The 14861-nt window shown below is 55.3% G+C and overlaps 8 protein-coding genes across 8 annotated transcripts; 3 read left to right on the top strand and 5 right to left on the bottom strand.

Moving 5' to 3' along the window:
- Positions 1-643: 643 nt before the first annotated feature.
- On the top strand, positions 644-941 carry BKA78DRAFT_356221 (uncharacterized protein; the record flags this gene model as incomplete). Its single annotated transcript, XM_066892026.1, has 2 exons — positions 644-764; positions 850-941. The coding sequence occupies 2 exons, from the start codon at positions 644-646 to the stop codon at positions 939-941; spliced, it is 213 nt and encodes a 70-aa protein (XP_066740722.1).
- A 646-nt stretch (positions 942-1587) lies between these two features.
- Positions 1588-3069, bottom strand: BKA78DRAFT_34454 (uncharacterized protein). Its single transcript, XM_066890460.1, has 3 exons — positions 2650-3069; positions 2411-2532; positions 1588-2319 (listed from the first exon to the last, which is right to left on the bottom strand). The coding sequence occupies exons 1-3, from the start codon at positions 2887-2889 to the stop codon at positions 1818-1820; spliced, it is 864 nt and encodes a 287-aa protein (XP_066740723.1). The 5' UTR covers positions 2890-3069; the 3' UTR covers positions 1588-1817.
- A 1001-nt stretch (positions 3070-4070) lies between these two features.
- On the bottom strand, positions 4071-4595 carry BKA78DRAFT_333384 (40S ribosomal protein eS27; the record flags this gene model as incomplete). Its single annotated transcript, XM_066890078.1, has 3 exons — positions 4071-4253; positions 4307-4369; positions 4593-4595. The coding sequence occupies 3 exons, from the start codon at positions 4593-4595 to the stop codon at positions 4071-4073; spliced, it is 249 nt and encodes an 82-aa protein (XP_066740724.1).
- A 268-nt stretch (positions 4596-4863) lies between these two features.
- BKA78DRAFT_324168 (uncharacterized protein) lies at positions 4864-5719 on the top strand. Its single transcript, XM_066889263.1, has one exon. It carries the CDS (start codon positions 5067-5069, stop codon positions 5670-5672), a length of 606 nt encoding a protein of 201 aa, XP_066740725.1. The 5' UTR covers positions 4864-5066; the 3' UTR covers positions 5673-5719.
- A 924-nt stretch (positions 5720-6643) lies between these two features.
- BKA78DRAFT_324171 (uncharacterized protein) lies at positions 6644-7775 on the top strand. The gene is made up of 3 exons (XM_066889264.1): positions 6644-6998; positions 7132-7348; positions 7431-7775. Exons 1-3 carry the CDS (start codon positions 6787-6789, stop codon positions 7461-7463), a joined length of 462 nt encoding a protein of 153 aa, XP_066740726.1. The 5' UTR covers positions 6644-6786; the 3' UTR covers positions 7464-7775.
- Positions 7776-8940: 1165 nt separating this feature from the next.
- On the bottom strand, positions 8941-9897 carry BKA78DRAFT_34884 (uncharacterized protein). Its single transcript, XM_066890700.1, has 2 exons — positions 9138-9897; positions 8941-9071 (listed from the first exon to the last, which is right to left on the bottom strand). Exons 1-2 carry the CDS (start codon positions 9562-9564, stop codon positions 8992-8994), a joined length of 507 nt encoding a protein of 168 aa, XP_066740727.1. The 5' UTR covers positions 9565-9897; the 3' UTR covers positions 8941-8991.
- Positions 9898-10231: 334 nt separating this feature from the next.
- Positions 10232-11898, bottom strand: BKA78DRAFT_256883 (peptidase C65 Otubain-domain-containing protein; the record flags this gene model as incomplete). Its single annotated transcript, XM_066885134.1, has 7 exons — positions 10232-10349; positions 10396-10875; positions 10922-11214; positions 11262-11521; positions 11574-11637; positions 11685-11771; positions 11821-11898. The coding sequence occupies 7 exons, from the start codon at positions 11896-11898 to the stop codon at positions 10232-10234; spliced, it is 1380 nt and encodes a 459-aa protein (XP_066740728.1).
- Positions 11899-12784: 886 nt separating this feature from the next.
- On the bottom strand, positions 12785-14850 carry BKA78DRAFT_34881 (putative COP9 signalosome subunit 2). The gene is made up of 6 exons (XM_066890694.1): positions 14635-14850; positions 14422-14580; positions 14312-14372; positions 13870-14265; positions 13726-13825; positions 12785-13667 (listed from the first exon to the last, which is right to left on the bottom strand). Exons 1-6 carry the CDS (start codon positions 14676-14678, stop codon positions 12943-12945), a joined length of 1485 nt encoding a protein of 494 aa, XP_066740729.1. The 5' UTR covers positions 14679-14850; the 3' UTR covers positions 12785-12942.
- Positions 14851-14861: the final 11 nt, after the last annotated feature.

The raw sequence follows: 14861 nt of genomic DNA on the forward strand, positions 1-14861 counted from the left end.
CCCCAGCAGCCCCCATCGCTCCTCCAATACCCAAATCAGACAAGGCAAAATCCAGAAGTCCGTCTTACGACTTTCCCCTCACAACCTCCTCATCCGCATCCATCCACCATCCAGGATGCCCTGTTGGCCCCATTCCCAACCAAAGACAGTCAAGCCTCGCCATGCAACGTGGTAGCGTCCATGATCGTCGACGCTTCTACCGCCTGACGAGCAGCCGCCGCGGAGCAATTGGGGGCCGGGGCTAGAGAGGGACCGTGAACCTCGAGGGCTGCGACTCTGAAGCGTAACGATTGACGCTCGGGAGGAATGAATGTGGGGATGGGGTCGAGGTGGGAAGGAGGAGCTGCGGAGACCGAAGCTTTTGCTGCTGCTGCGGTCGACTGTGGATGGTCGACGTGAGGGGTGGCTGAGTTGAGTCCTAATGGGATGATGGGAACAGACGGATGAATGAATCGGGAGAGAGAGTGTGGAGAAAGAGCAAAAAGAGAACTCGAGAAGTGTACAAGAAGGCCAGCACCGTCTTCGAGGAGAAGCATCTCATCACCACCACCATCAGCAACCACAACTCCAATCCTCCAACTCAACACTTCCACTCACCTCAACCAAAAACCAAAACCAAAACCACAACACCCAACCCTCCAACATGAAGCTCACGGCCTTCCTCGCCACCATCGTCGCCGCCACCATGGCCGCCGCCGCCGCCGTGCCCGCTCCCGCTCCCGTGCCTGAGGCTCTCCTCCAGAAGCGCTGCTTGGCCAAGGGTGGTATGTGTACCCCTTTCCCCTGTTTACCCTCTCCTAGCTTCTTGTTCTTCTTTCTTTTGCTAATGCTGATGTTTGATGAAAACAGTCGAGTGCATCGACGACGTCAACAACTGCTGCGACGGCTACGTCTGCGCCGAGAACAAGGGGCTGGGCACGCTGACTTGCGGCGGCGTTTAAACGTCTCGAAAGATCTACGCGGCGACTGCTGCGTTGAGATTTTTTTCGAGGGCGTGGTGGGAGATCCGGGTGTTATGATTGACGATTTGGCTTTTTTTCCTTTGTGGGCGGTAGGAGTGGGAGGGAGGGCGAAGTGTTGAAGAGACGGAGAGACGGACGAAAGGGTGGAGCAGGCGGTCTTGTGCTTTGTGCTTTGGCAAACAGTTTACCTTAGTTGGCTATACGACGTTGTGAGCGCAACTATTCAACACTGAGAAGCATCCCTTGACCTGAGTCCTGGAATTGGCTGTGTCTGTGCATGAGGTGGGCAACAGCCTGGCTGAATGATTTGACTGAGCTCCTGGACGTCGGACGCTTCTTGTTACTACCCCTTGACCACGGTTTCCGCGCTCTTTTCCGTCTTTGAGCATGTACATGGTGCGTGAATGCTCTTCGTATGTCTGTGATTCGACACGTCATTGCAGGCGGCGATTCGCGCTTCGGGACCAAGGCTGCTGAACATTGAGGCTTCCTTGCTCACGCGCATCCAGGGGCCGAACGAACGAGTGGTCCAGGAGGTGGTAACGAGGGACGACAGGGAGAGATCGTGATACTGATGAGCTGCAGACCGTATGGACCGGCAGCACCACAATTTGGAGAGTTAAGAGCCAAAGGATGGACAGCAGAGGGAGAGAATTGAAAGTATCCCGAGAACAGAGACGTAGAGCGAAATGGTCCGACAGGTCAACAGCGGCTTACCACTCCTGCACGACAGGTTGTGTGGAAAAGGGGAAAAGAGCAACATCTGACCTCCAGGCCCAAACGCACGTCTTTCACATACAACCAAACGGAGCAGCAGACTCGAGATTCTCGCCCTCAATCAACCAGCATCCCTCTCTAATACCCCTGCGCCGGGCCCTCGACCCCCTCACCTCTCGCCTCCTTGACAATCTTGACCCCCGAACTCGTGCCAATCCGACCCGCACCCACCGCAACAACACGGCGCAACTCAGGCACACTCCTGACGCCTCCACTCGCCTTGACAAACATGTCCCCCGCACCCTCCCACTCTCCGCCCATCGCCTGCAGCGCCCCCAGCGTCCCCTTCATCAACCGCACGTCCTGCACGCTGGCGCCGCGCCCGCAGAACCCCGTGCTCGTCTTGACGCAGTCGAAGCGCGCGGCGGCGGCGAGAGCCGTCGCGGCCACGATTTGCTGCGCGCTCAGCTGCGACGTCTCGAAGATGAGCTTGAGGGCCGTGGGCAAGGGGGCGGCGGCGCGCAGCGCGCGCAGGTCGGCTAGGATGGCGTTGTAGGAGGGCGGAGAGGCCAGCAACAGCGGCCAGTTGAGGACGATGTCGAGCTCGCTGGCACCAGCAGTGACGGCCGCTTTGGCTTCACTGGGAGAGCGTCAGTTCGTGATTACTGGGCGATTGGCGAGCTTGGGTGTAGATTGGATAGCGAGATTGAACGAAAAGGGGAGCTACTCACGCAACCTTCTCCTCGGTGCTGTACGTGCCCTCGTGGAAGCCAACGACGCACGCAACACCGACGCCCGAGCCCTTGAGCGCCGCGACGGCTTGCTCGACGAAGCCCAGCCGCACGCAGACCGTCTGGCAACATCCACAGTCAGTCAGTCAGTCATTCAGCCAATCGCAATCCTCGACGCCACTGCAGTCCCAACAATGATTCCTTGCTCTTGCTCTTCAACTCCCACAATGCATACACACCTTAAACTCCTCCGCCCTCGCCTCTTCACACAGCACCTGCACCTGCTCCTTGGTGGCGTCCGTCTTCAGCAGCGTGTGGTCAATCAGCTGCGCCATTTCCCTGGCACTCAACTTGACGTCCTGGCCGAGCGACTCGGCCGGGGGGTCGAGAGCGCCGGCGGCCGTCAGCGAGGCGAGGATGGTGCTGCTGAGCGAGTCCCATGCGGCCGTGTCGGTGGGGGAAGGGATGGAGGAGGACATTGTGGTGGATTGGCTAGAGGATTCTGTGAGCTGCAGAGTGTTGATGGTGTTGGTTTTCCAGGACGCAGCGCGGGGTACGAGGAGAAAGAATGGCAAGTCCGTATGCAGGTCGCGTGTGGTTGACGTGTGGAGACGCACAGCTGTGGAGGTACTTAAGCTGCTGGCTGGACCCTTCTTTCAATCCTAGATGCGGGGATGGCGGCGAGCAATATGGCTGTACCAAAAACCACCAAAGACGTCAACGAGACCTAGCTGTTATATTCGAGGCAACAGAAATTTTTCATATCTAACAGCTTCCGGGCTGGGCGCCGACGCCGACGGCAGCGGTGGGTGCGTCAGGTCGAGTTTTGCTGCATGAGGCATGGGGTGCGGTGCGGAGGGCGCCGCCGGCCAGCGACTTGAAGCGGAGACGGGCAGTCCACGTGCGTGGGGTCGAAGGGGGCAATTCAGAAAAATATTTGGTTGCCGGCGGCCCCCTTCATCCAAAAGTCTAGACCACCGTCGACACAAGGCCAATGGTTGGATGAACGAGTGGAGATTTTTTTCCTGCTCGAATCATTGCGCGTGGGGAATCATGATTGGGTGAGCATTCGAGGTCACGCTCATTGACACAAATCATACCAACCCAAGCCTCGATTTCAACAACAGTTACAGAAGGACTGCGAGCATGTTGCAGGTATCCTCGATGCCACGAGAAACGGGTCCTCGCCGCCGGAAAAAATCGCGCCCAGGCGAATCCGCGCGGCTCATGCGCATGTGTTTTTCATCTCCCCTCCAGCATGCGTGTACAAGAAAGCAGACAGGAAAGCAAAACAGCAAGAAACAAACGGCGTGCCGGCCGACACCACCACAGAATCTGGAAAAACGAGCTTCATGTAGTCGCTAAGATATCCGGAACTCCTGATTTTTGGAAAAAAGGTTGGCTTTGGTTTGTTCGATCGGCGGATGCGCGCTTTGGGCTTGGCTTGAAATTTATGATGCCGCATTTCGTTGACAACCAGGATGGATTCCCTCTTCTATCCTGCAAGTAGGTGATTGATCCGTGTCATGTCTCTACCACGCCATTTTGGAAAAGCCATGAATTCGTGTCCCAAGCACTGCTGGTGTCGCAGCGTGCCATGTCACCACCATTCCCCGATTTTGGCAGCCCATCCTTTGCTCTTCCCGACGACGCGATGCGTTTACTTCCTCCTGAAAGAGCAGCCCTCGGTGAGACGGGCCTTGCCACCGGTAGGCTGGCAGAGGACTTGCGAGCAGCCCTGGCAAACGACGACGGTCTGGGCGTGCGAGAAGACGGTGGTGATGGTGAAGCAGCCGGGGCACTTGACGTCCATGAAGAAGGAGCGGGGGCCCGGGACGAGTTGCTGCGACTCTGTCAGCCGTGGCTCGTCGACAGAGGGGTTAGAAAGAGGCCAACCTTGAGCTTGTGCTTCTTCGCCTCGGCGGCGGGAGTAGGGTTGAGGAGGTCAACGGCGAGAACCTGCAGAGCGACATGCGTCAGCGTCCGTCGTCATGGTCCAAATTTGGCATTCCTTCGGCGTCGATCGAGCGCAATCGTCCCGGTGTGAAGCAGGGCCATGTCGTCGTTGGCGTCGGTCGCGTTGGTCGTGTCCATGTCGTGTGCTTCATCGGGTCGTGTCGCCACCTCGTCGTGTGTGCTTCTCTCGGTCGGGCAGCAGCGGGAAGAAGGCGGGCAGGCTCACCATCTTGACGGATTGTCAGTATCACTGGAGAAGCTGTTTCCTTGAGTTGTCGGATGATGGTTTGCGGGAAATGGAAACAGCGGGTGCTGGTGATTGTCGATGGGGTTCCGGAGGAGAGAAAGGTTGTGTGCCAGCGCGAGTGGGCAAATTGAAACCAGCGAGTGCGAGGCGGCCCGTGCGAGTCCGCCTCGCTCGCTAAGCGATGCCGCTATGCCCCTTTGGTCCAGGACTCCAAGGTGCAACTCTACAACATTTCTATTCTCTCAGTGCCAAGAAAGGGTGTCGCTTTGAAATTCAACCTGTACTGCTACGCCCTGGTTCGGCCATTCACTGGTCTCCCAATTGAGTCAAAAAGCTGCCCCTAGAGCCAAATGTTGGGACTTTATTCCAGACCTTGCCATCATGGCTCTGTATAAAGGACCAAGTCCCAGGTTTACATACTAATCAATTCATACACCTTCTACAATCGTCAACATGACTAACGGAGCCTCCCAATCAAGCAAAAAGTCGAATTCCAACGACATCATCCCTCAAACTTTCGCCAAGCTGCAAAACATCTTCACAGAAGCCGATGCTCTGCGTCTAATAGAGGATTACAACTCCTCGGGCGCATTTGCAGAAAAGTCGCCGGACGAAAAGTCCAAAATCCCGCCGCAAACACGAGCCCAGGAGCCCGCAGTCCCCAAGCATGTCGACGCCAACCTTGGTCAATTGGAAGAAGGCTCGTCGTCATCGCTCTTCAAAAGGTCCATAAACATTGACGACCTTACTCTGCAGGCAATCCGAGAAGCAGGTGTCTCGGAGAAGGAAGTAAAGCGGATGCAGACACTGTCTAAGATCCGTTCTTGGCTCATGTTCTTCTTTGCCGGTAGCTGTTGGATCCTCGCCGGCCACTTTGGAAAAAACGATGCCAAAGTTCCAGCAATCTTTTATGGGGTACTTGTCATCCTCACGATATTCCTGGAGCGCTTTGTCCTCTCCAAGGCCGATGCAGTAAGGGGTGGTATATCCAGTCTCCAACGGGAGTTCTTTTGGTGGACGTTGGAAATGAACATCATCTTGGCGATGATGATTTTGTAAGTTTGTGAAATCTGTGGGTCTGAACATTGCTGACACTCCTCCTGAAGAACTGGGCTTCATGCTTTCATTGCAAAGTTTTATGATCTAGTTTTCAGTCTGTTCGTCTGAAAACTGCAGATACTCGTTAGGAACAAGTTGCCTACATCGGAATAGGCAGCAAAGATGAGAACAGCGGACCAGGGTAGATGGAGGCTAAGCAGTAAATGGCACGCGCCGAAGAACAAGAAAGCCTTGAGAAATTCCCACTCAAATGGCTGGGTAGGGAGCTTCTGAGACTTTGAGGCACATGGAGGGAAAGCGCGCAAGTATCCAAGACCTCTGCACGGAACGGAAGAGAGCATCCGTGGTCGCTTTTGCTGCCAGCCTCACAAGGATCGTGGCGACAGTCAGCTGGCAAAGGCTCACCTGTGAGTCCTTCGGGTGGCGATGGAGTTCAGATTTCTTGGGATGGAGGTGCTTTGGAGTTGTATACCCCGTGGAGATGGGTTGTTTTGTCAAGGTTCGGGTGTTCCTGAAGGTGCCCACAAGAGGCTCCATCAATCTGCATAGAATGTTGATAGGGCCAGCAGACGGACCGAGTCGAAATGCTCACCGCCCAATACTTAAATTCACCTCTGGCATCATTGGTCCGTACATGTTTCTTTTATTCAAATCGGCTTGATGCTTCGAATTGAAGTTGCGGCGCATGCAGACTGTTGTATTGCCTCGGCCAGACTCGGTCAATAACTGCAGCTGACGAGAGGTGGAGAAGATGCTGGAATATCATAAACTTGGGCTGCACCAGAAGAGATGCAAAGGAAGACAAGAAGTTGTCAAAAACTTGCATCGAGTTGATGCTGGAGCAAGAGTACCAGGTAGTTCGAAAACGGAGCACCAAAGACAGCGTGCAAATCGGCACAGTGTGATTCGGCGTTTTGTTTGCAGTTCCCTCCAGCTGGTCGGATCTCAACCGTCTCCTCAGGCCCGTGCTCTCCCGCCGCGCCGAGCTACCCTCTGCTCCAAATAATTTGACTCCATTTCTCCGCCACTCCAACAACCACCAACGCCCGTCGCTCGCCAATCCATCTTCAAAACAAACCCGCATCCATCAACCCAACTCTCTTCATCACCAACAATGCCTCGTCAACGCGGTGGAGCAGCTCCTCGCCGTTCGGCTCCCGCCCCGGCTCCTGCTCGTCCCAGCGCGCCCGCGCCTGCGCCCCAGCAGCACCGCCCTGCGTCGACCACCGCTGCTCCTCCTACTGCCCAGCAGCCGCATCCTCCTCCTCAGCAGGCCGCTGGCTCCCAGGGTCCCGGTCTTTTCGGCCAGATGGCCTCGACTGCTGCGTGAGTAGTCCCCGATGGAGCGCCAGCTCGCCCAACACTACACTTGAAAGAAGGAAGAGGAGGGATACACGGCGCAGGACACCCCACAGCATCAACACCACGCCAGGAGACCAAGAAGCTGACACAAACACAGCGGTGTCGCCGTCGGCTCGAGCATCGGCCACGCCATCGGCGGCTTCTTTGGCGGCGGCTCGTCCGCGCCCGCTGAAGCCGCTCCCCAGCAGTCCGCCGCCGCCTTGTCCGAGTACCAAGCGCCCAAGGTGTGCGAGAACGACATCAACAGCTTCAAGCAGTGCATGGACCAGAACGAGGGCTCGCTGACCATCTGCGGCTGGTATCTGGAGCAACTGGTACGTCTGAGCCCGACCCCGAAGACCAGTTCGGGGAGGGGAAGGATGATGAGAAAGGACCTCTTTACTGACGCCTTCACAGAAAGCCTGCCAGCAGGCCGCCGGCCGCTACTAAGAGCCGGATACTGGTAGAAATGGAAATGTCCTCTCCCTTCTCCACAGTCTTCTTCGCATCAAGCCTTTGTGATTTTCCACCAACAATCTCAGCATTTGACTCTCAACTCTCGACTCATGGCGCGCTTCGATGGCGGCCAAACGATACCTGCGGGACCGGCAGAATGAACAGCGTCTGCAGGAGCGGCGTAGGTAGCGGGCAAAAATAATTGATGTACATGTAGAACATGAAGTTGGACGAGCCTCGCAATTCTGCTTTGTGCAAACACACCGTACGCCCATCGAACGCATACGAGAATGTCCCAAAATCGAGCCAGTCCGCCAATTAGATGATCGTTGACGCACTCAAACACGGGCAGGACAGAGACCCAGACCATCCAATCTCAGCTCCGCCAGACAGCATCTCCAGATCCTCCATCTCCGAGTACAAAGCCCCAACCTCTCTGCCGCCTCCTCCACCCCATCAGCTCTTCCTCAATCTGCCCTCCCATCCCTCCCCAATCCCCCCAGCTTCGCCGCCGCCCCATCGCCCATCCGAAATCAAACACCTCCGTCCCATCCTGCACTCTATCAAAGCTGCCCGCTCCGCCCCGCCCTCGCCATTCTATCCTTCCTCCCCCCCAACGGCCCGTTTCTGCTTCTGCCAGTACTGCGGCTCCCGCACGTCGCCGCACGCATCTTTCCTGCTGTCCCGTCTTGTCCGAGCTCCGCACGCGTCCGCCCGTACTGCGTGAGTCCCATACGATACGGGTGCGTGGAGCGTGCGTGCACAAGTGGAATCACTTGCCTGTCAGTCATTTGGGGCCGTCCCGTCCCGTCCCGTCTGCCTACATAGGTACATACATACTCTCCACTTCATCCAATGAATGCGCAGACGACAATGCGCCAACGAACGCATCAGGCCAACACGGCCGCCTCTCGATCTCGATCAAATGCGCGGATGCGATGGGCGGTGGGGTGTCTGTGTCTGTGTCTCTATGCTGGGAGTCGACTTTTTCCCAGAGGTTTGTTGTTGATGCGCATATGCATCGAGGTAGCTAGGTAGGTAACGTGATGATGGAGTGGAAAGGGTGCCCGGAGGACAAGGGAGTGTGGAGTGTGGATGGAGTACCACACGCCTACATATGTACATACAAACCCAACCAACCCAGGAGGGAGGAGGAGTGCTTTTGTGCCGCCGTGGTGATATGGATTGTGGAAAGATGAGGTAGGTGGTGGGGCGGGGGTTAACTTTTCCTATTTCCATGAATGATTGGCATCAAAGAAATGTACATGTGTAGATGAAAAAAAAAAAAAAAAAAGAAGAAGAAGAAGAAGAAGAAGCACCGTAGTGGATATACATGTATATACCCAGGCTAGTCAGTCAGTCCCCGCCCCTTCCCCCGCGTGTGTACAACGATACGTATATACATCATCACTACTCCTAAACTCTACTCACTCCACAAACCAAAAAACAATCAAAACCAGCCAGTTTCAATTCCTCTCCAAGATTTTCCACAGAGCCACAAACTCTTCTAACCAGAGGGTAGTTAGTAGCTCAACACATGGCGTACCAAATCCCCTGCGCACACAAATACAAAGCAGCAAAAGTAGTTAAACACAACAGAAGCTTCTTCGTAATAGGTAGTTAGGTACTAGTATTTGTAGGTAGGTAGGTAGGTAGGTGTTGTAGTACTCATAGCCAGCAGTAACCAAGTAGTAACTAAATAGTAAGTAGTCAAGGTACTCATATAGCAGGTGTAGTGTAGCTCCGGATACTCCATCTTTCCATGCCTTGCCGTTACGTTTGTTTGCCTTTCTTTTCTCCCCTCCTTTCCTGTTAGTACTCCACCTTCTCCTCTAGTCTTTCTTCCCTTGCCTTCTTCCACAATCCCATCTTCCGGCAGCGCAGCTACGTAGACAGCTCGCTCCATTCCTCTCGGTGACGCGAAAGAGCGCGAAAGCATGCATATGCATATCTCAGCTGCGCCAAGGCCGCGAAGCGGAAAGAGAGACGCGACGGCGGCATTTGCGTTGCTGCTCGACACGGATGTCCTCCTTGCTTGCCACCCCTCTCTCGACCCCTCCCTGGCCCCCTTTCCGCGACACACACGTCCGTTCATCCGTTCGTCCGTCCATCATGAAGCCAAAGAAGGAAAAAGGACTAGAGCGCTTCAACGCTGCTACGATAAATAAAGGTGATAAGAAAAAAAAATGATCTCATGTGATGATGCTGATTCATACAACAGTTGATGGAGAAAAGAAGAAATAGTCATGAAGTTTGCATCCGCAACTTGCCGCGCTCCGTGGGCTGGGCAACATTACATGATAAGAGCCGAGAAAACCCGCGACCTGTGCATCCTGTGTCCATTCATCCAAATGGAAAGGGAAAAAATTTGCGCGGCATGACTTGTGATGATGGAAAAAAGTAAAAATACGCCCGGTAGTTTTTTGCTTGCAAGTTAATGGGGCACCCTGAGGCAAATGGTCTTTCTTACGTGAACAACGCGTGGCAGAGAGTAGAGGAGAGGTTTCGTTCGTGACGGGGCATGATGCTAAGACAATAAGATGAGGCGTTGTCGTCCTCAGTAAGATGATGAAAAAAAGGACCTTTTGTTTCGGACCATCTGTCTGAATACCTACTAGCTAGCTGAACACGCTTGCCGCTCGTCAACCAGCTGGCATCAGACAGACGCAACTATGATAGGTCGAGGATGATGAGGTAACGAGATTCATTTGGATCATGAGTCGTTAGTAATGGCGATTCGAGCTGGTGACATCTGTCTCGGGCTATTGCGACGTCGATTTGTGACGCGAGCGTGGATGGCCGCCGTAGTCGGCGCCATCCGGCGTCCACTCCTCTGGTTGAAATTCGGGATTGAGAAAGTGAGCAGTGTTGTAGCAGGAGCTGACCATGTTAGCGCACTGCGGGGTGTGATGATGACAATACTCACTTTTTGAATATCGGCGTCTGGAGGGTCGCCGCGTGCGAGGGCGCCGGCGCAAAGTCCTGCGCCAACTCGTACACCGAAGGACGCAGTCGAAATGGTTCATCGCGCGTCATGGGTCCGGAAGTGTTGATGGGTAGACCCACGCGGTTGTCCATGGGCAGACTCGGTGCGACGTAGTCGTGGTTTGCGTGTGATACCGGCAGCGGCGCGTACATGGGCTGGGGTTGCGGCTGAACCGGGGGAGCCGCACTTTGAGGGAACCCATATGGGTCAGACATGTAGCTTGGTTGCTCGAGTGGCGGTGCCAGTGATGTAGGACCCATGCCCGGAATGTACGCTAGCACGTCGGAAAATCCTCTGTTCATGTACACAGAGTCTTCGGAGAGATGGGGCGCGAGATTCACCGCCACTTGGTTACTCATGGGCGGAGCGACTATTGGCTGTGGCAAATCCTCTGCTTTGTAAAGGATGTCATAGTGACCACTGCAACATGTCAGCTGAAGGCCCGAAAAGCGGCAGATGAGCTTACGGTCGGTAGAGAAGGCGGATCGTGGGAGAGCTGAAAACTGGCAGATCGTCCGGGCCAGAAGCATCAAAGGTGTAAGTGGACACTTCGTCGCCCTCGCTTCGGTCCAAGTACGTTGCTTCCAATGCAATGGCTGCTGGCCGCAGAAGGACTTGGAAAAGGGCTGTCAAGCTGACATGTTCCAGCTCGCAGACGGCCGGTTCGACCGAGCTCGAGCAATACTCGTAGACATCCTGGCCTGTGAGATAAGGCTCAAAGTCGGCCGCATGAGTCTTTATCCAGGCACTCGTCAAGAGCTGTCCAATATTAGCGTAAGCTTTGAGTATTATTCGCTTTCGCTTACCTTGAGGTGGGTGATGATGCTCAAGGACACGCCCTGATCGTTGAACGCCTCGAGAAGCACCGACTCGTCTGTGGAAGGAGCATTGGCGGACAATTTGCGCAGCAAGGTGAAGGTCTCCTCTGCAAAGTCATCGCACATGTCTGGCTGAAAGCCGACCTGATTGAGAAGATTGGCCAACGACCTCAGCCTGCTCTGTTCCTCGAGAAACCTTGTGCGATCGCCGAGACGTTGGAGGACTTCAAAGTAGCAAAAGGCAATCGCTGCAGAGATGGTTAGCAGGAGAGGTGGTAAGACGGATTGTTGCGTACGTACCTCTCCAACCACAGTGTCCATCGCCACGACAGGTTCGGTATTGCGAGTACTTGTAGGGCAAATTCTACCAAAAGTCAGCACCGTGACGGAAACGAAGCAGCAGACACGGACCTGGGTCTTTGCACGATAGACGGGGTCGCCGTTGGCATATTCGACGGTGATGGCGGCGGTCGACTGTCTTGGCCCGACGAGCGGTCCCTAGCTTGATCAGCACGCGTCGGTCGCGCAGGTCCACTAGAAAACTTACAGAGAGCTCGGGCTGATAGTCGTCGGACAGCTTTTGCAGCTGGGCAAAGTCGTCGTCGGCTTGCATGGCGTAGGTCATCCTTCCAGTTGGGGCTGGTGCGGGCGGGCGTGGAGGCAGAGGCGATGGGTTGTAGCTGGCGGGAAGCTCCGCAGAGCGATGGGGGAGCTGAAATGAGTGCCTGTACGACGAGAGCGTCGACAAGCAAGGGAGGGCCGGGTCATGGAATGAGTGCGAAGGATATGGGTGAAAGTTGGGGGAGAGCATCGGTTGGCGGTCCATGGCCGCTCGCTAGCGGAGGGACCTGGGGGAGGGCAGGCAGCGGAGGGCGGCAGGAGCAGCAGCGACGACGTCGACACCAACAACGAAGAGGGGGTGGAATGCAACGAGTTCACGACCAACGCAACGAAAGGTCAGGGTAGGGTAGGTGGGTGGCAGTAAGATGACAACAAACAGCAGGTCCCGAGGGCTTTAGTAGACGGACGCAGAGACGCAGAGAGGCGGGCCGGCGGTTGCAGCGACAGACATGGACGACTTGACGACGTCGTTGTGATACCTCGACGGCGCTTTTTGCCAGGGGCAGAGGCAATATATCAAGGGAACCACTTGGATTTCCTATGCTGCCAGGTACCAAAGCGAGACGAGAGCAGAGGGACGGTAGGTTTGAGACGGCGAGCCTCTGTAGCACTGCTAGGGACGAGAGGGTATTGAAGACGAGTTCCACAGGACAGTCTCCTGGTGATGCCAACGTGCAGCCACCAGACCAGACAAAGGGTGGCAACACAACACCACAAACACGAACAAAATAAAAGTGAGCTGTAACATGCAATAGTCTCTGTCACGCCCGGGCTTGCAGCGCGTCTGCTGCATGATTGGTGGCCTTGACGTACGCGCCCGCCCCGCTGGTCGACTGCATCGTGATATGTACCAGAGCCCGGTTCAAGGATGCTCAAGGCGACACGATGCGCTCCCTCGGTATAAAAACAAAACCTCCACGCCTCTCTGTGCTACCGCGCCTCGCCCGGCCCCGATCAACCTCCATCCTCAACTGACCATCGACCGACGACCAGCCCGCAGGTTTCAGCCATTGTCCACAAGGGCTTGCAGCCCACCGCCTGCAAGTCATTACCTCAACCCAGCTCCCGGCACTCGACCCGAGAAACCCTTGCCCTTGGTTCCGCTCCTGACCTTTGCCTGGCGCCCTCCACCATCCGATAGGCCCTGTGCTGCCGTGCTTGCTTGGAACTGAGAAGCTTCTTCCGAACGGAAGCCCTCGCCCTCGTTGAGCACACTCGCCCACAGCGACCCTATCGCTGCCGTCCACTCCTGCACCGCATGCACCCGATCCCTGTCCGTGCTACTCGACATCTCCACCGTCCCCTTTTCTTGGTTGATCTTCCCGCGCAGCTTCTTGTCCACGATAAGGAAGCTGACAATGTCTTGCACCTCCGGAAGCGAGATCTTGAGCTGCCGTGAGATGAAACTGAGCGTGAACCGCGTGTAAGGTGCAATCAGCTTCAGTACCGCCTTGGTGCGCATGTTGCGCGTCACCTCGTCAATGTTTTCGGCAATGAAAGGGTCTGCAAGGAGCTCCTTGTTGTTTTGGAGAATCTTTTCGTACCCGTGGATGTCGTCTCGCTGGTACGCGTCAACCAGGTCCGTCATGGCTGCGATCCGCGGGTCGTTCTTGTACGGCTTGGTCTCCTGCGAATCAAACGGGTTGATGTCCGACTTCATGAGCATCGTCGTCAAAACCAGGTACTTGAGAACCTGGATCCGCTGCAGTGATCCAGCCTCGTCGTAGTTGCGGAAGCTTTCGAAAAAGTCGCTTTGTGCCTCCTTCCAATTTTCTGTCCCATGTCAGTCGCTCACCGCTTGGAAAAAGAAAGCACCGCCGAAAAAAAGTACCTTCGCTCATGTGCATCTTTCCTCCACATTCGCGGATGATGCCCATGATTTTTGGATGCGGCACAGCTGAACGGACTTTGAGCGCGCGTTGATAAAGGGCCTGGTCCCGTCAGTAGGAGACCTCTCAACATGGACAATACCAACCTTGAGCCTCTTGTTGTTCCTCGTCTCCGCGTACATGAGAATCTCAAGCGAGTACACCTCGAGCGAATAAGTGCCCTTGCTGGGGTCGTCGCTGCCGTCCTCCCTTTGGCATGCTTTGTGAAGCTCCCTAAGCTTGTCCGTAAGCTGCCGGTAGTCCTTGCGCTCGAGCCATAGCTTCGCCAGCTTGATGTTTGTCTTCAACCACAACCGCTCATTGTTGGTGCTCTGGAATGAGTCCAGTGTGAGGGCGTAAAACTTCTCCATGCACTTGTAGGCCTCGTCGTCCTCGGCTGCCTTTTCGATAAAGTCCAGCATGTTGTTGATGGACTTTTCCGAGTAGTTTCTGGTCACCGCAGACTTGACGTAGGTGAGTAGCTCTTGGTAATGCTCGACAGCCTGGAACCAGTCAGTACAGGGCGAGTCTGGGGAGCGGGAGCCCTACTTGCGAGTGCCTGCCCAGCTTGAACTCCAACTTGATCGCTTGTTTGAGACCCTTGAAGCCCCTACGTCTCTTAGCAAATGGTGTCACTTGTGGCGGAGGATCGCAGCTACCAGTCGCCCTTTTCGCTCTCCAGCGCAGGTACACCGAGGAATTCGTCGATTGCATCCTCAGGATTGTCGCCCTTCATTTGCTTTGCGCCATAGTACTTGTTTTCAATGTCGACATCGCCAGTCTGCTCGTCATCGTCGTCTTCGTACTCAAAGTCGTAGCTAAAGCCGTGTCAGTCGAGCTCAAGCTGTAAACAGGCGCCGGCGCAAGCTCACTCTTCCTGCTCCGACTCTTGCATGAAATCGTCGTCGGAAGACATGATGGCGACGTGACTTCAGGGATAGAGGGAGGCGAGCAGCTTGAAACTGTCTGAGAGCAATGATCCACCAGACAATGCGAGTTAATGAAGGGTGTTGATTGTAGACGAGTTGGTCGTGACCCGGTAAATGGTTGGACGTCAGAGGCATATCGATAAGTCGGAAGTCGTGGCCGCCGCTAAGCT

Source organism: Phyllosticta capitalensis (genome assembly GCF_038381095.1).
Source record: "Phyllosticta capitalensis strain CBS 128856 chromosome Unknown BKA78scaffold_10, whole genome shotgun sequence".
NCBI lineage: Eukaryota > Fungi > Ascomycota > Dothideomycetes > Botryosphaeriales > Phyllostictaceae > Phyllosticta > Phyllosticta capitalensis.

Bases quoted from the DNA above. Each gene is read 5' to 3' on its own strand.
- BKA78DRAFT_34454 (XM_066890460.1), bottom strand. From the start codon at position 2,889: ATGTCCTCCTCCATCCCTTCCCCCACCGACACGGCCGCATGGGACTCG. The intron at 2,533-2,649 runs GTGTGTATGCAT...GGATGTTGCCAG, and splicing joins CGAGGGCGGAGGAGTTTAAG to ACGGTCTGCGTGCGGCTGGG. The intron at 2,320-2,410 runs GTGAGTAGCTCC...ACGCTCTCCCAG, and splicing joins AGCACCGAGGAGAAGGTTGC to TGAAGCCAAAGCGGCCGTCA.
- BKA78DRAFT_324168 (XM_066889263.1), top strand. From the start codon at position 5,067: ATGACTAACGGAGCCTCCCAATCAAGCAAAAAGTCGAATTCCAACGAC.
- BKA78DRAFT_324171 (XM_066889264.1), top strand. From the start codon at position 6,787: ATGCCTCGTCAACGCGGTGGAGCAGCTCCTCGCCGTTCGGCTCCCGCC. The intron at 6,999-7,131 runs GTGAGTAGTCCC...ACACAAACACAG, and splicing joins CAGATGGCCTCGACTGCTGC to CGGTGTCGCCGTCGGCTCGA. The intron at 7,349-7,430 runs GTACGTCTGAGC...ACGCCTTCACAG, and splicing joins GCTGGTATCTGGAGCAACTG to AAAGCCTGCCAGCAGGCCGC.
- BKA78DRAFT_34884 (XM_066890700.1), bottom strand. From the start codon at position 9,564: ATGAACGGACGTGTGTGTCGCGGAAAGGGGGCCAGGGAGGGGTCGAGA. The intron at 9,072-9,137 runs GTACTACAACAC...ATTACGAAGAAG, and splicing joins TTGGTTACTGCTGGCTATGA to CTTCTGTTGTGTTTAACTAC.
- BKA78DRAFT_34881 (XM_066890694.1), bottom strand. From the start codon at position 14,678: ATGTCTTCCGACGACGATTTCATGCAAGAGTCGGAGCAGGAAGA. The intron at 14,373-14,421 runs GTAGCTGCGATC...TAAGAGACGTAG, and splicing joins GAGAGCGAAAAGGGCGACTG to GGGCTTCAAGGGTCTCAAAC. The intron at 14,266-14,311 runs GTAGGGCTCCCG...GACTGGTTCCAG, and splicing joins AGCTGGGCAGGCACTCGCAA to GCTGTCGAGCATTACCAAGA.